The sequence below is a fragment of the Arachis ipaensis genome, chromosome B3 (genome assembly GCF_059453495.1).
Source record: "Arachis ipaensis isolate K30076 ecotype BB chromosome B3, ASM5945349v1, whole genome shotgun sequence".
In the NCBI taxonomy this organism is placed as follows: domain Eukaryota; kingdom Viridiplantae; phylum Streptophyta; class Magnoliopsida; order Fabales; family Fabaceae; genus Arachis; species Arachis ipaensis.
In genome coordinates this window covers 25,106,302-25,129,767 of record NC_142438.1, presented here as the reverse complement: position 1 = coordinate 25,129,767, position 23,466 = coordinate 25,106,302, and the positions used below count along the sequence as shown (strand labels likewise).

Below are 23,466 nucleotides of genomic sequence, written 5' to 3'. Positions count from 1 at the left end.
TTACATATGTTTTTGAAACTACTGTTTCTAATAATAATAACGGTTCAAACCATCGTAACTACTCAAAAACTGCCGTTTTTACCTAATTTTTGTGTATTGATATTACCTTTTTTCTGGAGCCCCTCTATCTTTTTTAAAATCTTTATGTTTATTTTTGTATTTTATTTTAATTTTGCTAAAAGAATATCATTTAACTTTAATTTTTAGGATAAATAAAAGATATGATTTTTTGTGCATTAGCTAATTTAAAAAAAATACTTATTATAAAAAAAATAATATTATTTAATTTTAATTTTTAGAATAGATGAATGACATTTTATGTATTAAATAATTTTAAAAAATAATTATTATGAAAAAAATTAAAAATATTTAGACTTAAAAAAGTATTTAATAACAAAATGGAGTTTGTAGAGAGAGAAAGGGATTTGAATAATATCAAGTGATGATTAAAATACAAACTAGAAGAAAAATTCAAATATTTTCTACCTCTCTTTATGTAGTGTTTCACTTTAAATAACTATTTTTTTTAAGGGATAATATTCAAATGACAAATAAAATAGTAAAAAGATTTATATAGATTATGAAAACTAATATCATTTTTATAGTACAATCGCATAATTTTAAAAGGTATAAAATGAGATAGTAAAGTATATTTTAATTAATGTGTACATATAATAAAGCAAATTTGAAATTTATGCAGTATCAATCTAATGTGAAAAGTAATGACAATCTTCTATTTCAAAATATTATATTAAATTACGATGTAAATATTTTTTATTTACTAAAATTATACATAAAAATAAAGAAGGCTTTGAATATAATTTTTTTATCCCTACTTTAAATTTATATAAGAGTATTTACTCATTTTGGTCCCCAACAAATTTTGGACCAGATACTTCAGTTCTCAACTAAAATTAATTACTCGATTGATTCCTAACAATTAATTCCGTCAGTCATTTGAGTTCTTTGCTCCATCAATTCTAACAGAAAATAAAATGGTCTCAGACAACTTTAACGGAAGACGAAATGGTCCCTGCCCCCTCTATTCGAAAACTCGTCTGGTTTCTCTTGAACTAACATACTATGCAACTCATGCACATTCCATTTATCCTTCATAGTATTATAGTTCATTGGAAAGGACCATACTCAGATGGTAATGAGTTTAAAATAAACTGCACAAGAAAATTTTCATTCACTTCCATTCCCAATAACTTAAGTCTTACTGTATTATTTGTCATTTCAATGACATGCTCATGCATAGTACGAGAACCATCAAATTTTATGGTGGTCAAAATACCCATTAACGTCCCAACAAGAGACTTATCAGTAGTTTGGGAGCGCTCTTCCACAAGTTTCATAAATTCTTAAGCATTATTAGATTTGGGAAGATCTGACTTGATGCTGTTTGCTATGCTCATCCGCATAAACATAAGATTAAGTCTGTTTGACCTTTCCCAAGGTTTATAATGAGCTTTTTCTTCATTGCTACTAAGAACAGTAATAGCAGCAGGTTTCTGAACTTGAAGTGCCAAATCAAGATCTAAGACACTAAGATGAAATTGGACTTGTTCAGACCAATCAGAAAAATTCAGCCCATTAAACATTGGAACAGACATAGCATGCGAATGCAATGCGACAGGAAGAATTGCTACAATTATCACATACTTAATATTAATACTTTGAGTCATAAGATAACATATTATTCATATTCAAAGAGCATTCATAGAAACATTCAAAGTATATTAATATTCTTCTTTGAGTGATATATCAATATACAATAACACAATGATACTAATAAATTTAATTTTATTTAGTAAAGATACATGCACCAATTAAAAATATTTAATATCTTTAGATATTTAAGGATCCCGCTAGGACGATAATAAACATCTTCCCAAAAGCTTAATATCATGTCATGATACCACTTATCCCAAAAGTTTCAACTGATGGAAAAAAGTAACACTAATGATTATATCTCTAATACTCCTTAAACCTCCATTGTACACATTATATAAATATTTCATTGGCTCCTCGTACTTTTCTGATATTTAAATACTAATAACAGTGCATATATGCTAATAATCATATTCATTAATTATAAGATCAACTAATCAATATTTGAGTGATCCTTAAATATCTCATAACAATAAATTTCAATTAATATATAAATAATTATTATTTAGTATCTTTTTTTATATGTAATTGATACAAAATAATAAATATGGAATTAACTAAAATTTTTAGATTTAACCACTTTAATAATTAACAAATCTCAAAATTTCAGTATAAAATTTCTTTTATTGTTCCCAAAAACTAAGCAAGTTAAAGGAATAGAATAATTTCAGTACACGAGTAACACAGCACACGAGTAACACATAGCCTTTGATTCTTACAGTGTCAATATATGATTTTAAAAAACAAAATCAATTATTCCTAATTGTCAATTATCTATGCGAATAGGATAAACAATCATGATAGCTTAGCGTAATTTCACGAAACATTTAAGCCATGCTATGATCATTTAATTCATATAACATTTATCATATATACTGCAAATATTGTAATACATTACAATTATATATATCTTGCAATAAACAATCATGCACGACAACATATAAACTAAAAATATAGTTAACGAATTTGTACAACTACAAATTTCATGCCATATCAATTTTGCAGTAAAAATTTTATTTTTATGGATAATTGCAAATTTTATAACCTAAAGTTTTGATATTATATGTTAGATTTAATATAATTTTTAATATACATTATAAAATTATCATTCACATGAAAGATCTTGAAATTTATGACTATCACAAATAAAATGAGAAGAATTATTAATCTTGATCTGTAAGAACCGAAGTTTTTCAGGTAAAACCATTTTAATAAAATAATTTTAGTATCTAAAATAGATTCAAAATTTAAAAATTTTAATTTGAAAATATAAAGGTGAAATTTGGCTTCAATGAATTTTAATGAGTTGGAAAATATATATTTTTCGAAAAGTTTCTGTAAAAATGCATACTGACGCTTAAGCCGGCAGAACCGGCTCTAGTCTGTCTAACACCGCATATTTTGGAAAAATTGATTTATTGTTTTGAAAAGGTAAAAATAATTTGGAGTTGAAAACCAGGCACTAACCTTAAAGGTTTTGGCCCAAAGTGGGCCAAACGAACCTAAAACGCTAACGGATTGGACCGGGTCCAAGGTCCAACATATATATAGGAGTTAATGAGCAACTCAGCCCATTTTTCACCCTCCACAAAGAGAGCCACACGGATTGAGAGAGAGGAGGTGGTGGTACTATTCACATCCACCTTTCGGGAACCATAACTTGAGCTACGGAGCTCCGATTGATGAGCCGTTTGCGGCCACGCAAAGCTCTCGTCGAGCTCTTCGATTCTATAAGCAAATCTGATAAGAAATCACGTCTCAATCTCCAGTTTCTAGCCCTAGAGTTCTGCATTTTTGGGGTTATGATTTTGAGTAGATTTTGTGATTTTGCTTATTTAGGTGATCTCTAGTAGTAGATAATTGTTGGATTTTATCTTTAATCTTGTTGGTTAAGGTAAGGTTTCACTAAACTCTTGTGTTTAATTGTTTTGTGTACCTTAGATTTTGATTTTGATATATATATATATATATATATATATATATATATATATATATATATATATGATGTTAGTTGAGCTTTGGTGGCTAGTTGGTGAGTTGAAAGCTTGTTGGACTCTAATCTTGGTGCGCTGTGCATTTTGGGGAGCGGCCAAGGTATGGTTTCGTTCTCCTCTATATAATATGTAATATCAATGGACACTTAGGCTAGTTGACCTTAAGATAAGATTGAATTATGTATGTGCCATGTGAACTGTGATGAAGATTTTATGAGTTTGGTATGTTAGAGTTTGATTATGATGTTGATGAGAAAATTGATAATTGGTGTTGTTGAAGTGGATTAATTGATATTGTAGTGGTGTTGTGTGCGTGGAGGGAATTGGAATAATAATGATAACGATTATATGATTTGATGATGATCGTTGGCATTTTAATGATTATGAAGGTTGATGATGAATGTGAGATTCGTTGTTGTTGATGAGGGTTTGTTGATATGGTTGATGATTAATTAATGATGATTAATGAGAATGTTATGGGTGAACGAGTAGAGTTATGAGTCTTTATGATGATTTTGGATGTGGTTGAATAAAGATTATGATGTGTGATGATATATAATGATGATGATTTTGGTGTTTTGAATCTTGTGATTGGTGTTGATATTAAATGGAGGTTGAGGAATTTGGATGTGGTTTTAGGTGGAATTTAGAGTCGGAGTGAGGATAGTATTAAATGGTTTAATGACTGAGAAAGTGGTGTGATTGATAAAATGGTTGGGTGTTATTGGTATGAATGTTGGGTTGTTTTGGTATAGTTAAGAATGGGTGTGAGTTGGTCTTGATTTGAGAGTTGTGGAAAAATGAGGTTTTGAGATTTTGGTAAAACTTAGTTTTTAGTGAATTTTGACGGATCATAACTTGTACCTCAGTTTTCCAAATTTGTTGAAATTTGTTTATAATTGAAGTTCATTGAAAACTCTTCAAATTGATATAAAGTTTGTAAAATTTAGATTTTTGTAGAGGAAGTTATGATCATTCAAAGTTTGGTGTCAAAATCTGAAATTCTGCAAAGTTGCAGAATTTTGTGATTTCTGATATGTGCACACGCACAACTCTGTAAACTTTTAAACATGTGCGCACGCACAGCCTTGTGCGTACGCACAAGTGGGGAAAGGCCTGCTGGTGAGAGCGCTAGCACGACCTGTGCGCGTACATATCCAATGAAGTTTTACAACCTGTGCACACGCACAACCCTGTGCGCACGCACACGTTGGGAATGTTAGTCTGTTGGGGGCGCTAGCACGCCTTGTGCGAGTGAACAAAATTGTGAAAATCGGTACCTGTGCGTACGCACACCCCTATGCGTACGCACACTTTTTAAAAATCCTTTTGGGCATGTGCACGCACACGCCCTGTTTCTCAAACTTAAACTTTGTTTTCAACTATTTCACATTCCCAACAAGCTTGTAAGCTTTTGTGACACCATTTTAAGACTCTTTGGCTTATTTTTGGGTACCAAAACATGGAAAAGGTCCTAGGAGATTTAATTTGGGTATTACCTTGAAAAGTTAGAGAACGGAGGTTTAGGTTTCTGGTGTATTGAGAATGAGTTTGGTTGAGAGAGAAGGAAGAGTAGTGAACTTGGTGATTACTGACAACGAATTGAGAAACTGAGGAACTAATGAGTTCGGAATGAAAATTATGAATGGTTATGGTTGATGAAATGGGTATGAGTGGAAGTGTGCTATGAGGAGTGGCCTCTGAGATTGAATACGTGATTATGATATGCATTGTTATCCGTCATAGGGGTTGTGGCAGTCTCCCGCCTACGTTCGGATGTGAGGCTTGAAGCTGAGCTTCTCACTCATATTGATTGCTCGAGAGGACGGTGGTAGGGCACTCTCCCTCAGAACATTTCACTCTGAAAGGAGAAGGTGGTAGGGCACTCATCCCTCGGAATTATTCCTCCTGAGTATGGGTTTCTCTCTAGTTGCAAGGTGGTAGGGCACTAACCCACAGAATGATGCGGCATCCAGAGGAAGGTGGTAGGGCACTCTCCCTCGGAATGTTTCCCTCTGAAAGGAGAAGGTGGTAGGGCACTTATCCCTCAGAATTGTTCCTCCTGAGTATGCGCAACAGAGAGACTAATCTGGGAGTTGCCGTCCAGATTTTCTGTCGGGTTTGGCACAATAACCGACATGTGAAATCACAGCCAATAGGATAGACATTTATCATATGCATCTTCTATATGTTTGCCTGCTTTGATTACTTGAGTTTGCTTAATTGTATAATATGCCTACTTGCTTATTGATCGAATTACTTGTTATATATATGACTACTACTTGTGTTTTCTTTGCTTGCATTATCTGTGTTTGTCTGGTGATGAGGAGGTTAGGTAGGCGATGGTGATGGGATCGCACGGATGGTAGGTTGGTGAAGGCTGTGGGACAGCGGTGACTAGTTGTAGTTAGAAATCCCCTAAGATTAGATACCTTGTTTATTATTTACAGTTTAAGTTATTTATTTCGTTTAAGTTTGGATATCTGTTTGGTATGAAGCTCTAGGATTGCCTCTGGCATCCCGGGGTCTTACATCTTACATTACTGGGTACTGTTACCATACTGAGAATCTCTGGTTCTCATTCTATACGTTGTTGTTATTTTTCAGATGCAGGTCACAACCCACCTCAGTGAGTTGTTTGATGGTAGCAGAGCGGAGGATCTTATTCTATTTTGTGGTCATTTTGGTTATTTTGATTTGTACTCTCACTTTGGTTTTTACTTTGCCTAGAGGCTTACAGAGAGAGGAAAAACTTGTATAAGTTGTTTTAAATCTTCAGATTTATGTATTATCTGTATATTACTAGCCGGCTTAAACTCCGTGAGCCGTGGCTAGATTCTTATGCTATTACACTCTTATATTTTGTTATATTATATCTATATCTTGTGCATTAAGTTAGTAGCTTCGTAAGTACGTTTTGCACTTTTCAAATCCTATTTTTGAGCTTATTTTCTTCATCGGGCTTCTAGAATTATTATTCCTTCTATATATATTTAAGTATGAACTGTAGAATTGTCGTAACCCTTGATTAACCTTTGCTTTACGGCATGAGGTAAGGCTTGGGATAATTAGGGTGTTACATGATCCATGATGATAATAATATTATGAAGAATTCACTTTGTCTATCTCTTTGCCTTCTTAATTCTTTCTTCAATTAAGTTATTGATGGTGAATGAAGAAGAAAAACGAACTTTTTTTTTAAATATTGGGCTTCAATGTGTGTAATCAAAATAAATGACCCAATCCATATGTAATACGCCGTTGTGGGAAGCGCTGGAAAACGGTGCCAATTCGGCGATGCCGTTTTCTTGGAAAATGGCACTGACGTGTTGGTCAATTCGACACTGCCGAATTGTCTAGAGAGTCAACACGTGGCACTCTTTTTTTAACCCATTCACCCGTGACCCAACTGTTTTTTTACCTGTGAGCAACACTCCTTTCACGGTTTCACACTTTCACTCCTTATTTCTCCTTCTTCATATCAGAACTTCAAACCTTTCATTTTCACAACTTCAAAGCACCGAACACACACTCCAGCCAACATTATCTCCTAAGTTTATACACTCATTCCTGGGTACAATATTTACCTTGCAAAAAGGATAATACAACTAACATTGTACAATACAAGTAAGTAGTTTAGTTAACATTATTATTAGTTAATTATTCGAATAATTTTATAATATTGTATGCTGAAAATATATAATTTATTAATGCTATTTTCTAGTTGATTAATGTTATTTAGAGTAGTAGTTGCTAATTCTAAGTTACAATTGTTTAATAATCTTGTTAGTTAGTGTAATATTAATGTTAGTTGTTCGTGTATAGTTCTATATATTTTATAGTAGTTTATGTATTTTTTAAATTTTTATTTAAAAACCAGAATTATTAATAAAATTGTTAGCATATTTTGTTAGTAATTTTAGTTTTATTTTAAATATTTATTAAAAATAGAATTGTCGTTGTTGTTAATATATATTTTTAATAATTTTAATTTTACTTTAATTTTTTTATTAAGTTTTTAAAGAAAAAGACTTATTATTTTTAGTGGGTCAATGATTTATTCTCTACTCAAGACCATACACCAGTTGCCTAAGAGGCACGATATGAGAATTTTTCAGCTGTTCAAATTGTTCCTGGTCGTTTGTCTTTAGCTTTGAGGCATCAGCCGCAGTCGTTTTCGGAACATTCTATGCCACAACATTCTGTTGATTCGATTAGGAGTGTCCATAGAGGAATTGGATGTCGCCAATCCCCAAGAGGTATTCGTATGCCCGAGGATGTCGAGGAGGAAGACGATGAGCCTAGTGTAGGTGGGGATGAGGTTAATGAACCTGGTGCAGGTGAGGATGAGGTTGATGAGCCTAGTGCGGGTGAGGATGAGGTTGACGAGCCTGGTGCGGGTAAGTTATTTACTAGTATTGTCGTCTAAGTAAAATTGTATTTCGTATTGTTCTATGTTGTGTAGGACTATTCTTATTTATTATAGTTATCATGCAGGTGCAACAGATGACAGCTCCAATCAAGCGGTTCGTGGCAAGGGCTACAATCTTAGGGTTGACCCGATTCGTAAAAGTCAAAATAAATGGAGTCCTTCAGAGATCAAGCTAAGAAAAGGCTCAAAAGAGGATGTTCCAAGGTGGCTCAAAACATGAAGAAAAATATCTTTAAATGAGTTATTATGCAGTTTAGTTAGTAGATTTGTACAATATAAGTTTGTACGAGTTGTGTTGTTTTCATAGATGACTTTCTATTATTCTCAGACCTGTTTTCAATGTGACCTTTGAAATTAATTCTAGAAAAGTTACAATAACATGATTTAACACTTGATACAACACTAAACAAAAGGATGAAGAATACAACTAACACAATTAAAGCATTCGATACAACTGAGTTATTCCAGTACCCCTAATATGACAACTAAGGATTTGGAGCCGAGCCACTAGTATTAGATCCAGCACGGTGTGGGCATCTACTTCGGCTATGACCCTCACTTCCACAAAGTCTGCAACGCCTAGGACCATGCATGTCACGCATATCCATTTCATTTAAGAAGCGAGTTTTTTTAGGGCAACCTTTGGTTACTCGCTTGAGGTGGGGATTGGGTATTAGTCTTGGTCCTTGATGCATCGGCCATGTTGTTGGATTTCCTGGCGGCCTGAATTGAGTTCTGTATAACTTTCAGATCTCTTCCATCCTATATACCTCATGCACATATTGTTTCCAATCAAGGCGCTGGTTCGTACAACAAGCGAGGACATGGCGACAAGTAATTCGATCCACCTAAAACTCACCATAGTCACAATGACGATGACGAAGATTCATCGCAAACTCTATGCCGCTAGACATCTCACGCACCTCAAAGACCTCGTTCTGCTGGTCAAATAAGTTAACTTGGATGCTTCCCACTGCATGCTGATTTGACTGAATTTTCTTAGTTGCATATTCAGAGAATGCATGTCCTGCACTTATACGAGCCTCAACCTTAGACCTCTTCCTAGTGAACAACTCATTTAGCCTGTAAAAAGTTGCCTTAAAAAGGGATGTGTTTGGTAGATTGCGTGCCCTTTCCAAACTCCGTTAATGCACTCTACTAGGTTGGTGATCATGTGGCCCCAGCGATGTCCCTCATCATACGCCAAAGCATATTGCGACCGAGGGATATTGTCGAGCCAGAGCTTTTAAGCCTCACCCCGCTCACATAATCTTTGGTAACGCATGTTGAATTCATGCACCATTCTAGAATAGCCTACCACAAGAGAACAACATAACTCAGATAATAAACAATGTTGTTATTATCAACATCACCACATAATAATAAAAATATTGTAATTTATTCATCTATGTTGACGATCAGCTTCTGCATATGCGGTGCCTTAAACCTCCTCAAGAAGTTGGATGCTATGTGTATGATGCAAAACATGTGAATAGCTCTTGGATACTACCATGCTCCATTGCTACGAGCTATGGCTAAACTAATGGACTCATGTCGGTCAGAGATAAGACCAATACCATCTTGACTCACCACATGTGTTCGCAAATAGCTAAGAAAAAAGTGCCATGCATCGGTAGTCTCACCCTCAACTATGGCAAATATGAGAGGCATAATATTTTTATTGTCATCCTGTGATACTGCAATTAAAAGAGCTCCTTTATATTTTTCGCACAAGTGTGTGCCGTCTACTTGTACTAACGGTTTGCAGCTTCTGAATGCTTTAATGCAAGGATAGAAAGCCTAAAAGACTCACGTCAGAATCCGAATATCCTGCACCAACTCATCTCCTTGGTAGGCATATGCAGTTTCGTACTCAACGGCTGCTGATGGTTCTTTTGCTACCATTGCTTCAAACCATGTGGGCAAAGCTTCATAAGAATCTTTTCACCTGCCAAATATTTTTTCAATTGCCTTTTACTTAGCCAGCCATGCTTTGTGATAACTTATCGTATAATTAAACTTAGACTTTACCTCAGCAATTACAGATTTTATCTTTAAAGATGGGTCAGCTTCAACCAATGGCCTTATCATCTCTGCAATTGTCTCTGAGTCCAATTTAGCATGATCTTGGGAAATGGCAGCTTTGGTGCATGTGTGGCTACCATTGTATCTCCTTATAACCCAAGAATATTGTCTTTTGATAAGACTAACTCTGATGAGCTAATCACAGGATGCTCCGTATTGTACACATTTTGCAAAGAATGTCCTAGGCTTTGATTCGAATACCCTATAATCGACGCATCTACGAATGGTATACTCTTTAATTGCTGCAATCACAGCCTCTCTCAAGTTAAACTCCATTCCAATGATGAATTCACCGTCTGCAACAACGTGTGGGGCTACACCAATAACAATATAAAATAAATCATAGAATGCTAAACTTATATTGACTAAAATAAATAATTATCTCTATTATAATAATAATAATAATAATAATAATAATAATAATAATAATAATAATAATAATAACTACTAAAATACTAATAACAAAACTAATAAATGACTAAAATAATTAACTATATCTAAATTTCTAATTAACACGATTACTAAAATAATAATTAAAAATATGCTACCGCTAGTAATTACATGCATTGACATACTCAGGAAACTCTGGTGCATGTATGTCATCAACATTCAAAGTATGCATGAAAGATAGCTCTCCGGATGAATGCCGATCCACTAGTACATTTGCAACATCTGTCACATTTGTGTCATCCATTATATCGTCTTCATCTCCATCTTCAGTTGGACCAAGAATTTGGTAATTGCCTTCAAACTCTTCTTCACTTTCACTGTTATAACCTGTCTAGTCTATGTTAGGCCCCACTAAATCAGCCTCAACGATTTCTTCAAACTCAACATATAACTCAATAATTGAGACTTGTGTTCTAGTTTGATGGTAGGTCGAAAATATCTCTTGCATACTTGTTTCATCAGCCACATACATTATTTGAAATTGAACAAAACCACCAAATACCAATACAGGTTGTTTGTACAAAACATTTGTTACTCTCTTCAATACTTGGTGATCTATACTTTGACAAAGTACACTCTTAAGTGCTTCATATGTTATTCCAAGAGGAATAACAATAACACATGGATTCTCACATACAAAACTTACACCTTCATGTGTTTAAGATAAAATTTGACCATTATAGTATATTTTTTGGTTAAGTTTTTTTTTCGTCCCTAACGTCTTGGGTCAAAATCAAAATCGTCTCCGACCTTTTTTCCTTATTAAAATCATCCTCAACGTTACAAAACGTTATAAAATCATCCTTTTGTCCATAAATAATATTTTTCGGACAATTTTATCCTTTTACAAAAATAAAAAATATTAAAAATAATATTAAAAAACAAAAGAAACCCTCTCCAACTCTCCCGTATCTCTCACTCTCTTTCGGTCTTTCTCTTCTCTCCCTTTTCGCCACCCCACCACCGCTGCCCCACCTCCTTCTCCATCTTCTTCTCCCTCTCCATCACCACCTCTCTCTCTCTCTCTCTTTCTCTCTCTTCACCACCACCACCACCACCTCCACCACCATACCATCCACTACCCTTAACTCTAACACCACCAATCTTGCTAACTCTTCATCCATTAAAATCAACATCCGAATGGTTGAACAATATCACTCAATCGGTCTTCTGTAATCGGCGTCAATCACCCCCGCATCAACATCAATTGAATGCTCAACATAATACCCGAACAGAGAAACAAAACCCCCACAAAATCAGCACCAAAAACAAATTTAAAACCACAACCCAAACAAAAATGAAGAAATCCATAATTTAAAACAGAATTTTCATTGAAATCACCAGAGGCCGAAAAAAGAATGGGTGCAATGGTAAATTTGAAGTTTGATTCTACTATTTTTTTTTAATTCATTGAGGATAAAACATAAATTATCCATATCTAACACATCAATACAAGAAAAAAGGAGGTCTCCAACCCTCAAACTCTTTGCTCTTCTGAGAGCATCAACTTCTTTCAATAGATCGAATTCCAGACCCTTCTTCTTCAGCTCTTCCACGCACTTCCCCAAAAGAATCTTGTCTTCTTTCTCTCTCTGAAGCGCCTTCTCCATGTGACTCTCCACGTCGCTCTTGTACCTCACGGCCCAAACCAGGCCTAATGAGAACACGAAGGAGCACAACGAAGGGATCCACCAGCGCTGGCATGCGGACAAAGAAATTCAGATTCTGAGAAAGACACAGGGAAAGAGGATGTGAAGAGGAGCATGAGGGTCAGGGAGTGGAAGAGGAAGAAGAAGATGTGGAGCATTGTGATTTCTTTGCGAACCGAGTCGATTTGGGTTTCTTTCAGTGCGATTTGGCCATGGATGAGTTCTTCTTCTTTCAGCCATTGCGACGAATAGAAAAAATAAAATAAAACAGAATTTCATTTTCGATTTCTACTTCTCTAGCAGAGTAACTGTTTCAGTTTATCTTGAGAGAGAGGTACCTGGAGTGATCGTAACCGGCAAAGAGAGGAGAGGCCCTAGAAGGAAGAACAACGTTGTCGGATAGCTTTTTTACACAAAAAAGAGAAGCCATGGTGGTGGAAACGTTACCGCCTTGGTGGATCTTGAGGATCTTGGATCTCGGCGACGGTGGAGCTATTGGTGGCGTGGGAGTGGTTGGGCCATCGTGAGAACAAGGCGGCGGTGGAGTTGTTGATGGCGTGGGAATGGTATCTTGAGAACAAGGCGGTTGCAGAAATAAGGAGAGAGAGAGAGAGGGGTGAAAGATGATGGGGTTAGTGGTGGCCTGGTGGAGTTAGTGGTGAGAGTAGTGGAAGAGAATAATTTTTTTTCTTTTATTTTTATTTTTGTGAAAGGGTAAAATTGTTCAAAAAATATTGTTTATGGACAAAAGAATGATTTTATAATGTTTTGTGACATTGTGGATGATTTTAATAAGAAAATTGGGTCAGAGACGATTTTGATTTTAACCTAAGACGTTAGGAACGAAAAAAGTACTTAACCCTATATTTTTAAACTAACATAATCCTCCATTCTATACACTCAAACAATTTTATTCTCACTCAAAATACAAAACTCAGAAAATAAACAAACACATAACTAAAGGCAAGAAGAATATCCTACTATACCATCGCTAAACCACTAAATCCATCTAATGCAGTAAGCATCCCCTTTTCCTCCTTTTATAGTTGGTTTAATAATTTTTTAATATACATGATACAAAACGGTACTAACGTATTTAGAATATGGCGCTACCATTTTATTTTTCCTGACAAAACGGCAACTACGTTCTACACTTTTTGCTATTTTTAATTTTTTATATATATGCCGAATTAACTTTGAACAAAATATTTTTTTTTTTATTTTTCAAAATGTAAATCGGCATTGCCGAAATCATTTTTTAATGAATTAAAAAAATTTTAAAATAACAATACAGCAATGCCGAATTGAACTTTAATAAATGGGATAAATACTTTTTTTTATCCACAAGCTATGGAGTCAAAATCAAAATCGTCTCCGACTTTTTTTTTTTTTATTAAAATCATCTCCAACGTTACAAAACGTTATAAAATCGTCATTTTCTACTTCAATTTTATTTGTTTTACCAAATTATCCTTATTAAATAATAAAAAAATTAAAAAATTAAAACAAAACCTAACCCAACCCCCCCAACTCCGTAACCCTCACCCCACTCTCTCACCGTAAACCCCCCACCCATCACTCCTTCACTTCCTTCTTCATCATCACTAACCCAGTAACCCCCAATTCCCTTTTTCATCATCAAACCTCTTACCCCCTTCTTCAAAAACCATAAGGAAAAAAGAAAAAGAAAGAGAGAAAATAAAGCATATACAGTTGAACCAAATTAACTAACAGAACCAGTGTCATTGATAATAATGTAACCAAAAAATAATTAGAAATAGTCTAATTGTTCCTATAATTAATATATCAAAATTGTCTAAACTACATTAAAACCAAAATCTTCATCTTGAAGGCATCTCTGAAACGATCAAAATCAATTATGATGAAGCTGCAGACCAAGCAAGATTATCAGCATTAGTGCTGTTCCCCAAACAACTTGAACAAAATTGGTTCAAGATTTGATGAATTTGAATCAGCATAAAGATTTTGTAGGAAGAATGAAGAACAGAATCAGAAGCACCTCCTCACTCTCCCTTTCCTCACCACCATCACCACTGCCACCATAGCCAAATCATCATCATACAATTACTATAATCAGAATCAGTATCACCAATAATAAATTAACAACAACAATTCTAAAGGGTGAATCAACAATGGTGAAGCGACAACAAAAACAAAAATAGAAGCAGAAGTAGAAACAGAAGGCAGAAAGCAGAAAGCAAAAGCAAAAGCAGAGGCAACGGCGGAGGGTCCAGAGGGTCGGGAGCTGGACGGCAGCGACAGTGCCTCCATACAAACTTGGACGGCCGGTGGCGGCGGGTTGGACGCAGGGGCGGCGGTGGGTGAGGGGTTACGGTGAGGGGGGAGGGGGTGATGGAGTGGGGTGAGGGGGTGGGAGTTACAGTGAGGGGGTGAGGGAGTGGGGTGAGAGGGTGAGGGAGTGTGAACTGATGATGATGATGATGATGATGATGATGATGATGATGATGATGGGATGGGATGGGATTTGGGGGTGGGTGTAGGAGGAAGGGAAATTGGGGGTGGGTTTGGGGTGGGGGAGAGACGAAGAGATGTTGGGTGTGGGTGGGGGTGGGGTTTTATTTTTTTAATATTATTTTTAATTTTTATTAATAGTTAAGGGTAATTTGATCCAAAAAAATAGAAAAGGACGATTTTATAACGTTTTGTAACGTTGAGGATGATTTTAATAACAAAAAAAAATTAAGGACGGAATTGATTTTGACCCCAAACCTTGGGGACGAAAAAAGTACTTATCCCTTAATAAATTTCAGTTTTCAAAACCCACGTACATGTATAACATGATAATCACAAAATAATATGGAAAAACACACAAAGTCTTCCGATAACAAAAAAATTGAGCCAAGAAAATTTTCATAGGTAGGAAGAGAAGACTGAATTCTAATTTTTTTTTCATAAAAACTAACTTCCATCAAATTGGTTACATTTCAAAATAATTATGTAACTTCCTTTATTTATTATTTTAATTAAATATTTTATTAAACCAATAAAATAAGACACATCACATACATGAGATATCATATAATAATATAATTTCTTATAGCACCTACCTCAACATGTCATGGACCACATATTTTCCAAATCTATGTGACTGGTAACATCCACCTCCTCCGCACTTCACCCACCGAAAGCATCCACCTCCACGTCTTCGATAACAGCATCACCTCCAACGCCGACAACGTCCACCACATCTTCAAGACTAAGTTTCACAACTATCCCAAGGATACGCCTTTCTTCACTCTCCGGCAAACAATATAGTAGATTGTTGGACATTAGAACATCATGTGAAGATTTTTCTTTGACATCATATGCAAATTCTCATTTAGAATGGACCCCAAGTGCTTCATTCCTTCTCTTTTGGAGTCCATGATGGTAGACAGCTTCAACTTCGCATCCAAGCTATCAGTACAGCAAGCAATGTCGCCGTCGCCGCTCATGAAAACTGGAGCAATTACTGAACATTGGTTCGAAGAAGAAGTTGAAGGAAGCGATCAGAGTGGTAAACAATATGGCCATGGAGATGATAGGGTAGAAGAGGAGGGAGATGACAACGATGACGACAAGTCTTAACAAATCGGACTTGCTGTCTAGATTCATGGATCCATTAAAGACGACAAGTACTTGAAAAACATAGTCATTGGTTTTCTGAGTATGAATTGATTAAGAACAAGTTGAGGATTTTTCTTTTTGTGAACATTGAAGTTGTAGAGTGTGTATTGTGTAGTTTGAAGTTGCAGTGTTAGATTATTAGAGTTATGTAAGATATGATGGAAATTGGGGAAGAACAGTGTCGTTTCTGAATAGAGGGAGTCATAGATCGTTTTGTCCTCCGTTAGAGTTATCAGGGATCATTTTGTCCTCTATTAGAGTTGACGGAACAAAAAATTTAAATAACAACAAAATTAATTGTTAAGAATTAATAAAGTAATTAATTTTAATTAAAAACTAAAGTGTTTGATCCGAAATTTTTTGAAGACCAAAATAAATAAATACTCTGTATATAACTAACTTTAATTTGAGCCATTCAACTAATTGGTTAAACTATTGATTTAGCAACCCAGTTCCTTCACTAGTTTGATTATATCTAAAGCTATAAGAAATAAAATTGGAACAAAGTAATGAATATAAGAAGATATTTCTCAAAGCTAACTTGTACATATTAAAATGATAAAATTTAATTTAATAGAATTTTGTATATTAATAAATATCAATATTTATTTTTATTCGTTATCATATTTATATCTGTTAAGATTATTTTAAAATTTAAAAATAATTTTATCAAACATAATTATTATAATTTATGTTTATTAAAAAATTTTATTTAATTTACTAAATATAATTTTTACATTTTTGAAAAAATCTATCTTTTAAAACCAGCATTAATAAATTTTTTATGTGGCATAAAAATAAAAGTATGGTAGGGTAGTAATATGCATTCTACCTGTGGGTATTTAATTTGATCCAATTCGGTTAGGTAGGGTTGTCAATTCGATCCGCAACGTGTAGGATAGGGTGCGGGTATTTAATTCAACCTAATTCGGTCAGGTATGGTTGTCAATTCGATCCGTAACGGGTAGGATAGGGTGCAGATTGAGTCTCAACCATATCCGATCAACCCGCACGCTTTATATGTAGTATATGTTATATATTTATATAAAAATATATTTCAAGTGGATGTTGAACCAAAGACCTCTTACTAAATGCGAAAGATCTTTAGCCACTAAGAGCAACTCTAATGCGATTAATTTTGGATATCACTAAAGATTTAAAATTGAAATTTATATTGGATACCATTTATAAAATGATACTGATATTGGTCAGGAGATACGTATCATTTTGAAAAAAGAAGAGTGAAAAGTTATTACTTCTATAAACTCATTATTAAATGAACACGGTATTACTGTAATATTGTTATTGTAACGTTGATTTATTCTAACATTGTAACAAAGACTCAATCAAAATTTAGTCAAATAAATTAGATGTACTCAGTTATACTCTGGGTTTTATTATTGCATTTTTTATTATTTTCTTATGAATTTGGTAAAAAAATATATCCAAATCAATTTAATGTAAGTTTTTTTGAATTATTTACAAAATTTTAATTTTTTTCCCCATCTAAATACATAAAATTCTCAATATTTACGTTCACAAAATTTTAATTTTTTTATTGCAATTTTTTTTAAATCCAATAAGCCAAAATTAATGTTGTTATGCTTAATTAGATAATATTTTAAAATTTATTTTTATGAATGTGTAATATCTTTTAAATATGATATATAATTATTAACTTTATAATTTTATATTTTTTATTTTAGTTAAATTTTAAAAAATAATTAAAATTATTTGAAATAATTAAAAATAATTTAAAATTTAAATCGAAATGAAACTAAATATTGGAGTGACAAATTTTATATTAAGTTTCAAATCAAGTTTTATGATATATGGTCTCACAAATACTTATGTAACATTTTGTGGGACTCAAAATAAAATGAAATTAATACCAAATATTGGAGATGCTCTAAGAGAAGATTATTTTTATTTTTTACATAAAAGTCAGTTCTATTTTAAATTATTTTAAGTCATTTTATATAAAATCTCAACTTACGAGTAGGATTAAGGTTGAATCCAAACTCTATCCTACTCTACCTATTTTTTTTTTCACGATATTTCTCAATCCAATAAGTCAAAAATTAATCCGTGGATTGTTCTATAAATAAATTAAGATTCAAACTCCCGACATTTAATTATGTGAACCAGTGATCTAACCATTAAACGGTAAAAGATTCGATGGTCCCAGACCGTTGGACCATTAAATGGTCCCATAACAAAACATGGTTTTAAAATTTTTCAATAACGGTTAAATAGTATGTTTCTAATTTTAATTACAAATTAACCCCATATATTTTATTTAATCATAAAAATTATTTTTTATTTTATAAATTATTATTTTATCATTCACCTATTATGTTTATTAATAACCAAAAACAAAAATAATAACAAATTAGATCTTCTATTGATCGTAATAACTTTTTGGCAATCCCAATCAATTAAAGGTTTATCTTTGATCTATTACATCCGTCGAGGATTTTGAAATCGTGTTTCTTAAAAAATCAATCGATTGGATTAACAAAACAATCGATTGAAATTTCAGGTTTTCCATAACTCAATCGATTGGACTTCAGGTTACCACAAAACAATCGATTGAAAGTTACAAGGTAGTATGGTTTTCGCAAAAATCAATCGATTGGTCATATTACCCAATCGATTGAACAATGACTAGAATGTGGGTTTTTTATAATTCAATCGATTGTTTATATTACCCAATCAATTAAAGGCCGCTATTAAAATGATATATGAAGGTTTAATCGATTGGTATGATAATACAATCGATTGAATTTTGTACGTGACTAATGGTATATTCCAATTCAATCGATTGGTATGATCATTCAATCGATTGAAATGTGACGTAAATAAGTTTTTTTCTGCATTCAATCGATTGGTAGGATAATCCAATCGATTGAATTTTGAATCGCGCCGTGCTCAATTTTCATATCGTTTTTATAAATTTTGAATCGCGCCGTGACTAACGGTTTATAAATTTTCATATTACCCAATCGATTGAGTTATGGAAAACCTGAAATTCAATCGATTGTTTTGTTAATTCAATCGATTGATTTTCTAAGAAACACGATTTCAAAATTCTCGACGGATGTCATGGATCAAAGATAAACTTTTAATCGATTGGAATTGCCAAAAAAGTTATTACGATCAATGGAAGATCTAATTCGTTATTGTTTTTGTTTTTTATTATTAATAAACATAATAGATGAATAATAAAATAATAATTTATAAAATAAAAAATAATTTTTATAATTAAATAAAATATATGAGATTAATTTGTAATTAAAATTAAAAACGGACTATTTAACAGTTATTGAAAAACTTAAAAAATATATTTTGTTATAGGACCATTTAATGGTCCAAACGTTCTTGGACCATCAAATCCGGTGCCCCGTTAAACCAATTGAAGTTGTTTTTCTCATTCTAAATGTTTATTAAATTTTTTTTCTTGTATTGCAAGACTAGAAGTCTTAACAAAAATTCATCCACACCCTCACCCCAAAAAGGATTTCCAGCAGTCTAAAAAGCCCAAGAGCAAATTTTCGTGATTGGCCCAAGACAACAGAAAAGAGCTGATCATGATTTTGAGCAAGTCAGTAGTGGCATGTGACATAGAATATGCTCTGTGCTAATAAAAATCAACATCTAAACCATAAAATCTCCATAATGTGAAATGGGGTTTTTTTTTTTTTGTTTAATGAATATATCAGTTGACAAGTATATTTTCCGTTGGCTGTTGCCAGTAAGAAGACAAAAAGACTAAAGACCCAAATAGTTGAAGGACCACATAGTTGAAGTTTCAAGACCGATAATCACAAAACCGATCTTGTACTTTGCCCAATGGGCCAACACACATACAGAAAACCCATATTGCTTTTGCCAAAATTAACCTAAAACGTAAACCAAAAAAAAAAAAACCTAAAACAAATTAAGGAAAAAAAGAAAAAGAGCGAAAACAGAGAACAAGAATGTGTTTTCACGCACGGTAAACGACTATCGTCGTACTCGTTGCCGCACAAAAAAAACCCCATACATAACACAGAAAGAAAGAGTTCCTTCCTCAGTTAAGAAAACTAGAAAACGCCTTACCTTCGCTTTTGTATCCGCCCCTGCTCTGCCTGCCCAACAAAAAAAAGACATATAAAAATTAAAAAACATAACCGCCGTCCTCATGGACTCCGTGGCCGGCGCTACGTCGCCCACCACCTCCGCAACTGCCGCTCCGCCGCGCCCGCCTCCGACGTCGTCGTCTCCGTTCCCCGGCCGAGAAGACTGCTGGAACGAGGAAGCCACCTTCACCCTCATCGACGCCTGGGGCGACCGTTACCTTGAACTCAACCGTGGTAACCTCCGTCAGAAGCACTGGCAGGAGGTCGCCGATGCCGTCAACGAACTCCACGCCGGAGACGGCGGCGCCGTCCTAGGTGGAACGTCCACTACCACAACCAAGCGAACTCGCCGGACCGATGTTCAGTGCAAGAACCGAATCGACACGCTGAAGAAGAAGTACAAGATCGAGAAGGCTAGGGTTTCCGAATCCGGCGGCAGTTACCAGAGCCCCTGGCCTTTCTTCTCCCGCCTCGACAACCTGATCGGAGATACTTTTCCGGTCAAAAAACTCTCGCCGCCGGCTACCGGCCGGGGAACCCCTCCCTCCGCCGCCAAACTCTCACCGCTTCCGCCGCCGGCGTGGATAATCTCTCACCCCGTAGGTCCCCGATCCGGAACTCAGAAACGTACGGCGGCGGTTCCGACGACGGCGCCGGCTAACCGGGAAGATTCCTACTTCCGGCGGAATTTCTCAGCCTTCGCAGCCGCAGCGGCTGCTGCAGCAGAAGCCAAGAGTGGAGATTCCGATGGCTGGAGGTCCAGCAGCGACGGCGGCGATGGTGGTGGAAGACGGAGGAAGACGGGGGAAATTGAGATGAAATGCTGGGAAGTTGGGTATAGGGAACTTGCTCAGGCGATTGAGAAGTTCGGAGAGATATATGAGAGAGTTGAAGCTTCGAAGCAGAGGCAGATGGTGGAGTTGGAGAAGCAGAGGATGCAATTTGCAAAAGATTTGGAGTACCAAAGGATGCAGCTTTTCATGGAGACGCAGGTTCAGTTTCAGAAAATCAAACGCGCAAAACGCACTTCTGGTAATTTTGTTTGGCCATATTTTTTTTTTCAGTTGATGCTGTAATCTAGTGCTTGTGAATCTCGAGTTTGGTGTATAAGTATGGTTTTGCTGAGAATGACGGAAACTAATCATGCTTTGTTTGGACTATTACAAGTGATGATGACATTCATGGAAAAAGAGATTTCTTCATTAATTACTATATGTTATGCGGTTTACTTACTAGTACTGTACTTGTGAAAGTGAAACAAAGAACATGAGAACTATTATATTATTGGGAAATGGGAATTGATTTACTGAACTGATGTTTAGAGGTTACGTGACTCCTTGTCTTCTGTAAATTGTTTGTTTGAAACTTGTGTATTTTTTTCTGTTACTCTGTTGTATTTTTTCCCTTTTATATTTTTCCCTTTGTTTCAAGAAAGGAGCATGTTGGTTCCCAATTTGTATGTTTTATTCTCATAAACCAAAGTTATCTCTATTTTGGTTTGAAGTGGCCCTTCTATTTGTCAGCAAGAGTGCCGCTTTGTGCTGTAAAACTCGTTTTTCTGCTCACTTTCTAGGATGCTTTTTTCCCCTATATTTCCCGATTTATTATCAGTTGTCACTTAGTACATATCAGTTTTTGGCATCTGATATTGAATTATTTGAAATAAAAGGTAGCAATTTTGTGATTCCAGATCATAGCAATTGCTCCTTGTTGATCTTTGCTATCCTACTTAGTTATATTTTTAAAAACTTTTTGATGGTTGATTAACCTCGGTTGATTTCATTTAAGATAGAGATTATGATGTAGCTCCACATAGTTTAACCAATTAAAAAGCATTTCTAAATTGATAATTATCATTATTCTAAAATCTAAGATTGGACTTATGATAGCTGGTCTTGATGCTGCTAAGTGTGCTGTCTGATTGACATAAGAGTTTGTTAAAATATGAACGTGTGTTTTCTTTGTTGCATATGGTAAAAAAACATTGCCTAGATTCATTCACATTGAAATCACAATGTTTTCTCATAAGTGTGATATAGTTCATTCTTGTTTCCAAACACCGTGTCCTAATTTGTGTAACAGACTAACAGCACATGGCAAGTTACTAGGTAACTCTTTCTCCAACAAAACAACATGAACTAAGATAAAATAAAGTGCCATGCATCTGCCTGTATTACAATCTCTGATGTAGTTTGTTGTACTAGAACACATAGCTGACAGCTTAAGTGATCCTGCGATGTGAAGTAGTAGGTCTAAATAAAATAAAAAAATCCAATGATACCAAGTTTATTTATGCATGTATTTTTACCATGCATCCAGTTCGTGTCCTCTCGCATATTTATGCCCTTATCTTCTAATTGTCTAGCAAATGATGCACTTATGGTAATTATAAATTGATTCAAATACGTCTTGAAAAATCTCTTGTAAACTTTAATTATGAAAAGAATTTTCTGTGCACTGTTTCACTCTTGTATCACTCTTGTTTCACACTCTTGTAAACTTTTTAATGGCATTCACTAATCACTTATTGTGCAATTTCAAAAACCCACCTTTTTATTTTTTTATTTTTTATCTGCTTGCATCTAATGGACCATAACTTGAATGAATTATTGCAATATATCGGGTGAATAGTTTCCGCTAATTTTTTTTCATGGAATTTTTAACCCTTTTTGTTTTGCTTGTTATTATGCAGACAGTTTCTCATAGCAAGCGGTGGCAGAGGATACTGGAAATATAGATATGTTTTTATATTTGGACATGTCTCAGATAAACAAAACACTCTCTCTCTCTCTCTCTCTCTCTCTCTCTCTCTCTCTCTCTCTCTCTCTCTCTCTCTCACACACACACCTTTTATTGGAGCAAAAATAAGCGAAATTCAGGTTTGGTGTACCTATATACTCATTCCCTCTCAAAATAAATAATTTTTATTTGTTAGATATGTTGAGAAATTAATATATTTAGATAAAGGAATTGTCTAAGTATATTAATTTTTTAATAAATTGAAAAATAAAAGAAAACTTTATTTTGAGAAGGATGAAGTATTTGTTTTTGGGAAGTAAAATTATTGCTTTTATCTTCATTAGAAACTCCAAAAGATGAATGAACGAAGATCTATTGGATGATTTAAATGACTGGTTTCATACTTTTACTATATGGCTCCTCTTTCTTCTTTTTTTTAATGTTTTTAAGATCAATTAGAAAATATGGTATTAATTAGTAAAATAAATGAATTCATGTATAGAAAACAAGCGAATATATGAATTAAAAAAATAACTTAATATACATAACAAATGTGTTAAAAAATAACAATATATATACTATTAATTTTTATAATTATTAACGTTAATATGTGCTATGACTGGATACTTGAAATATTATATATTAATTTTATTTTAATAAATACATAACCAATA

The 23,466-nt window shown here is 34.2% G+C and overlaps 2 protein-coding genes across 2 annotated transcripts; both read left to right on the top strand.

The window, feature by feature from the left end:
- The first annotated feature begins 7,857 nt into the window (after positions 1-7,857).
- On the top strand, positions 7,858-8,320 carry LOC110269604 (uncharacterized). The gene is made up of 2 exons (XM_021117546.2): positions 7,858-8,068; positions 8,166-8,320. Exons 1-2 carry the CDS (start codon positions 7,858-7,860, stop codon positions 8,318-8,320), a joined length of 366 nt encoding a protein of 121 aa, XP_020973205.1.
- Positions 8,321-19,914: 11,594 nt separating this feature from the next.
- On the top strand, positions 19,915-23,197 carry LOC107634301 (sequence-specific DNA binding transcription factor). Its single transcript, XM_016337843.3, has 2 exons — positions 19,915-21,085; positions 22,746-23,197. The coding sequence occupies exons 1-2, from the start codon at positions 20,116-20,118 to the stop codon at positions 22,757-22,759; spliced, it is 984 nt and encodes a 327-aa protein (XP_016193329.1). The 5' UTR covers positions 19,915-20,115; the 3' UTR covers positions 22,760-23,197.
- Positions 23,198-23,466: the final 269 nt, after the last annotated feature.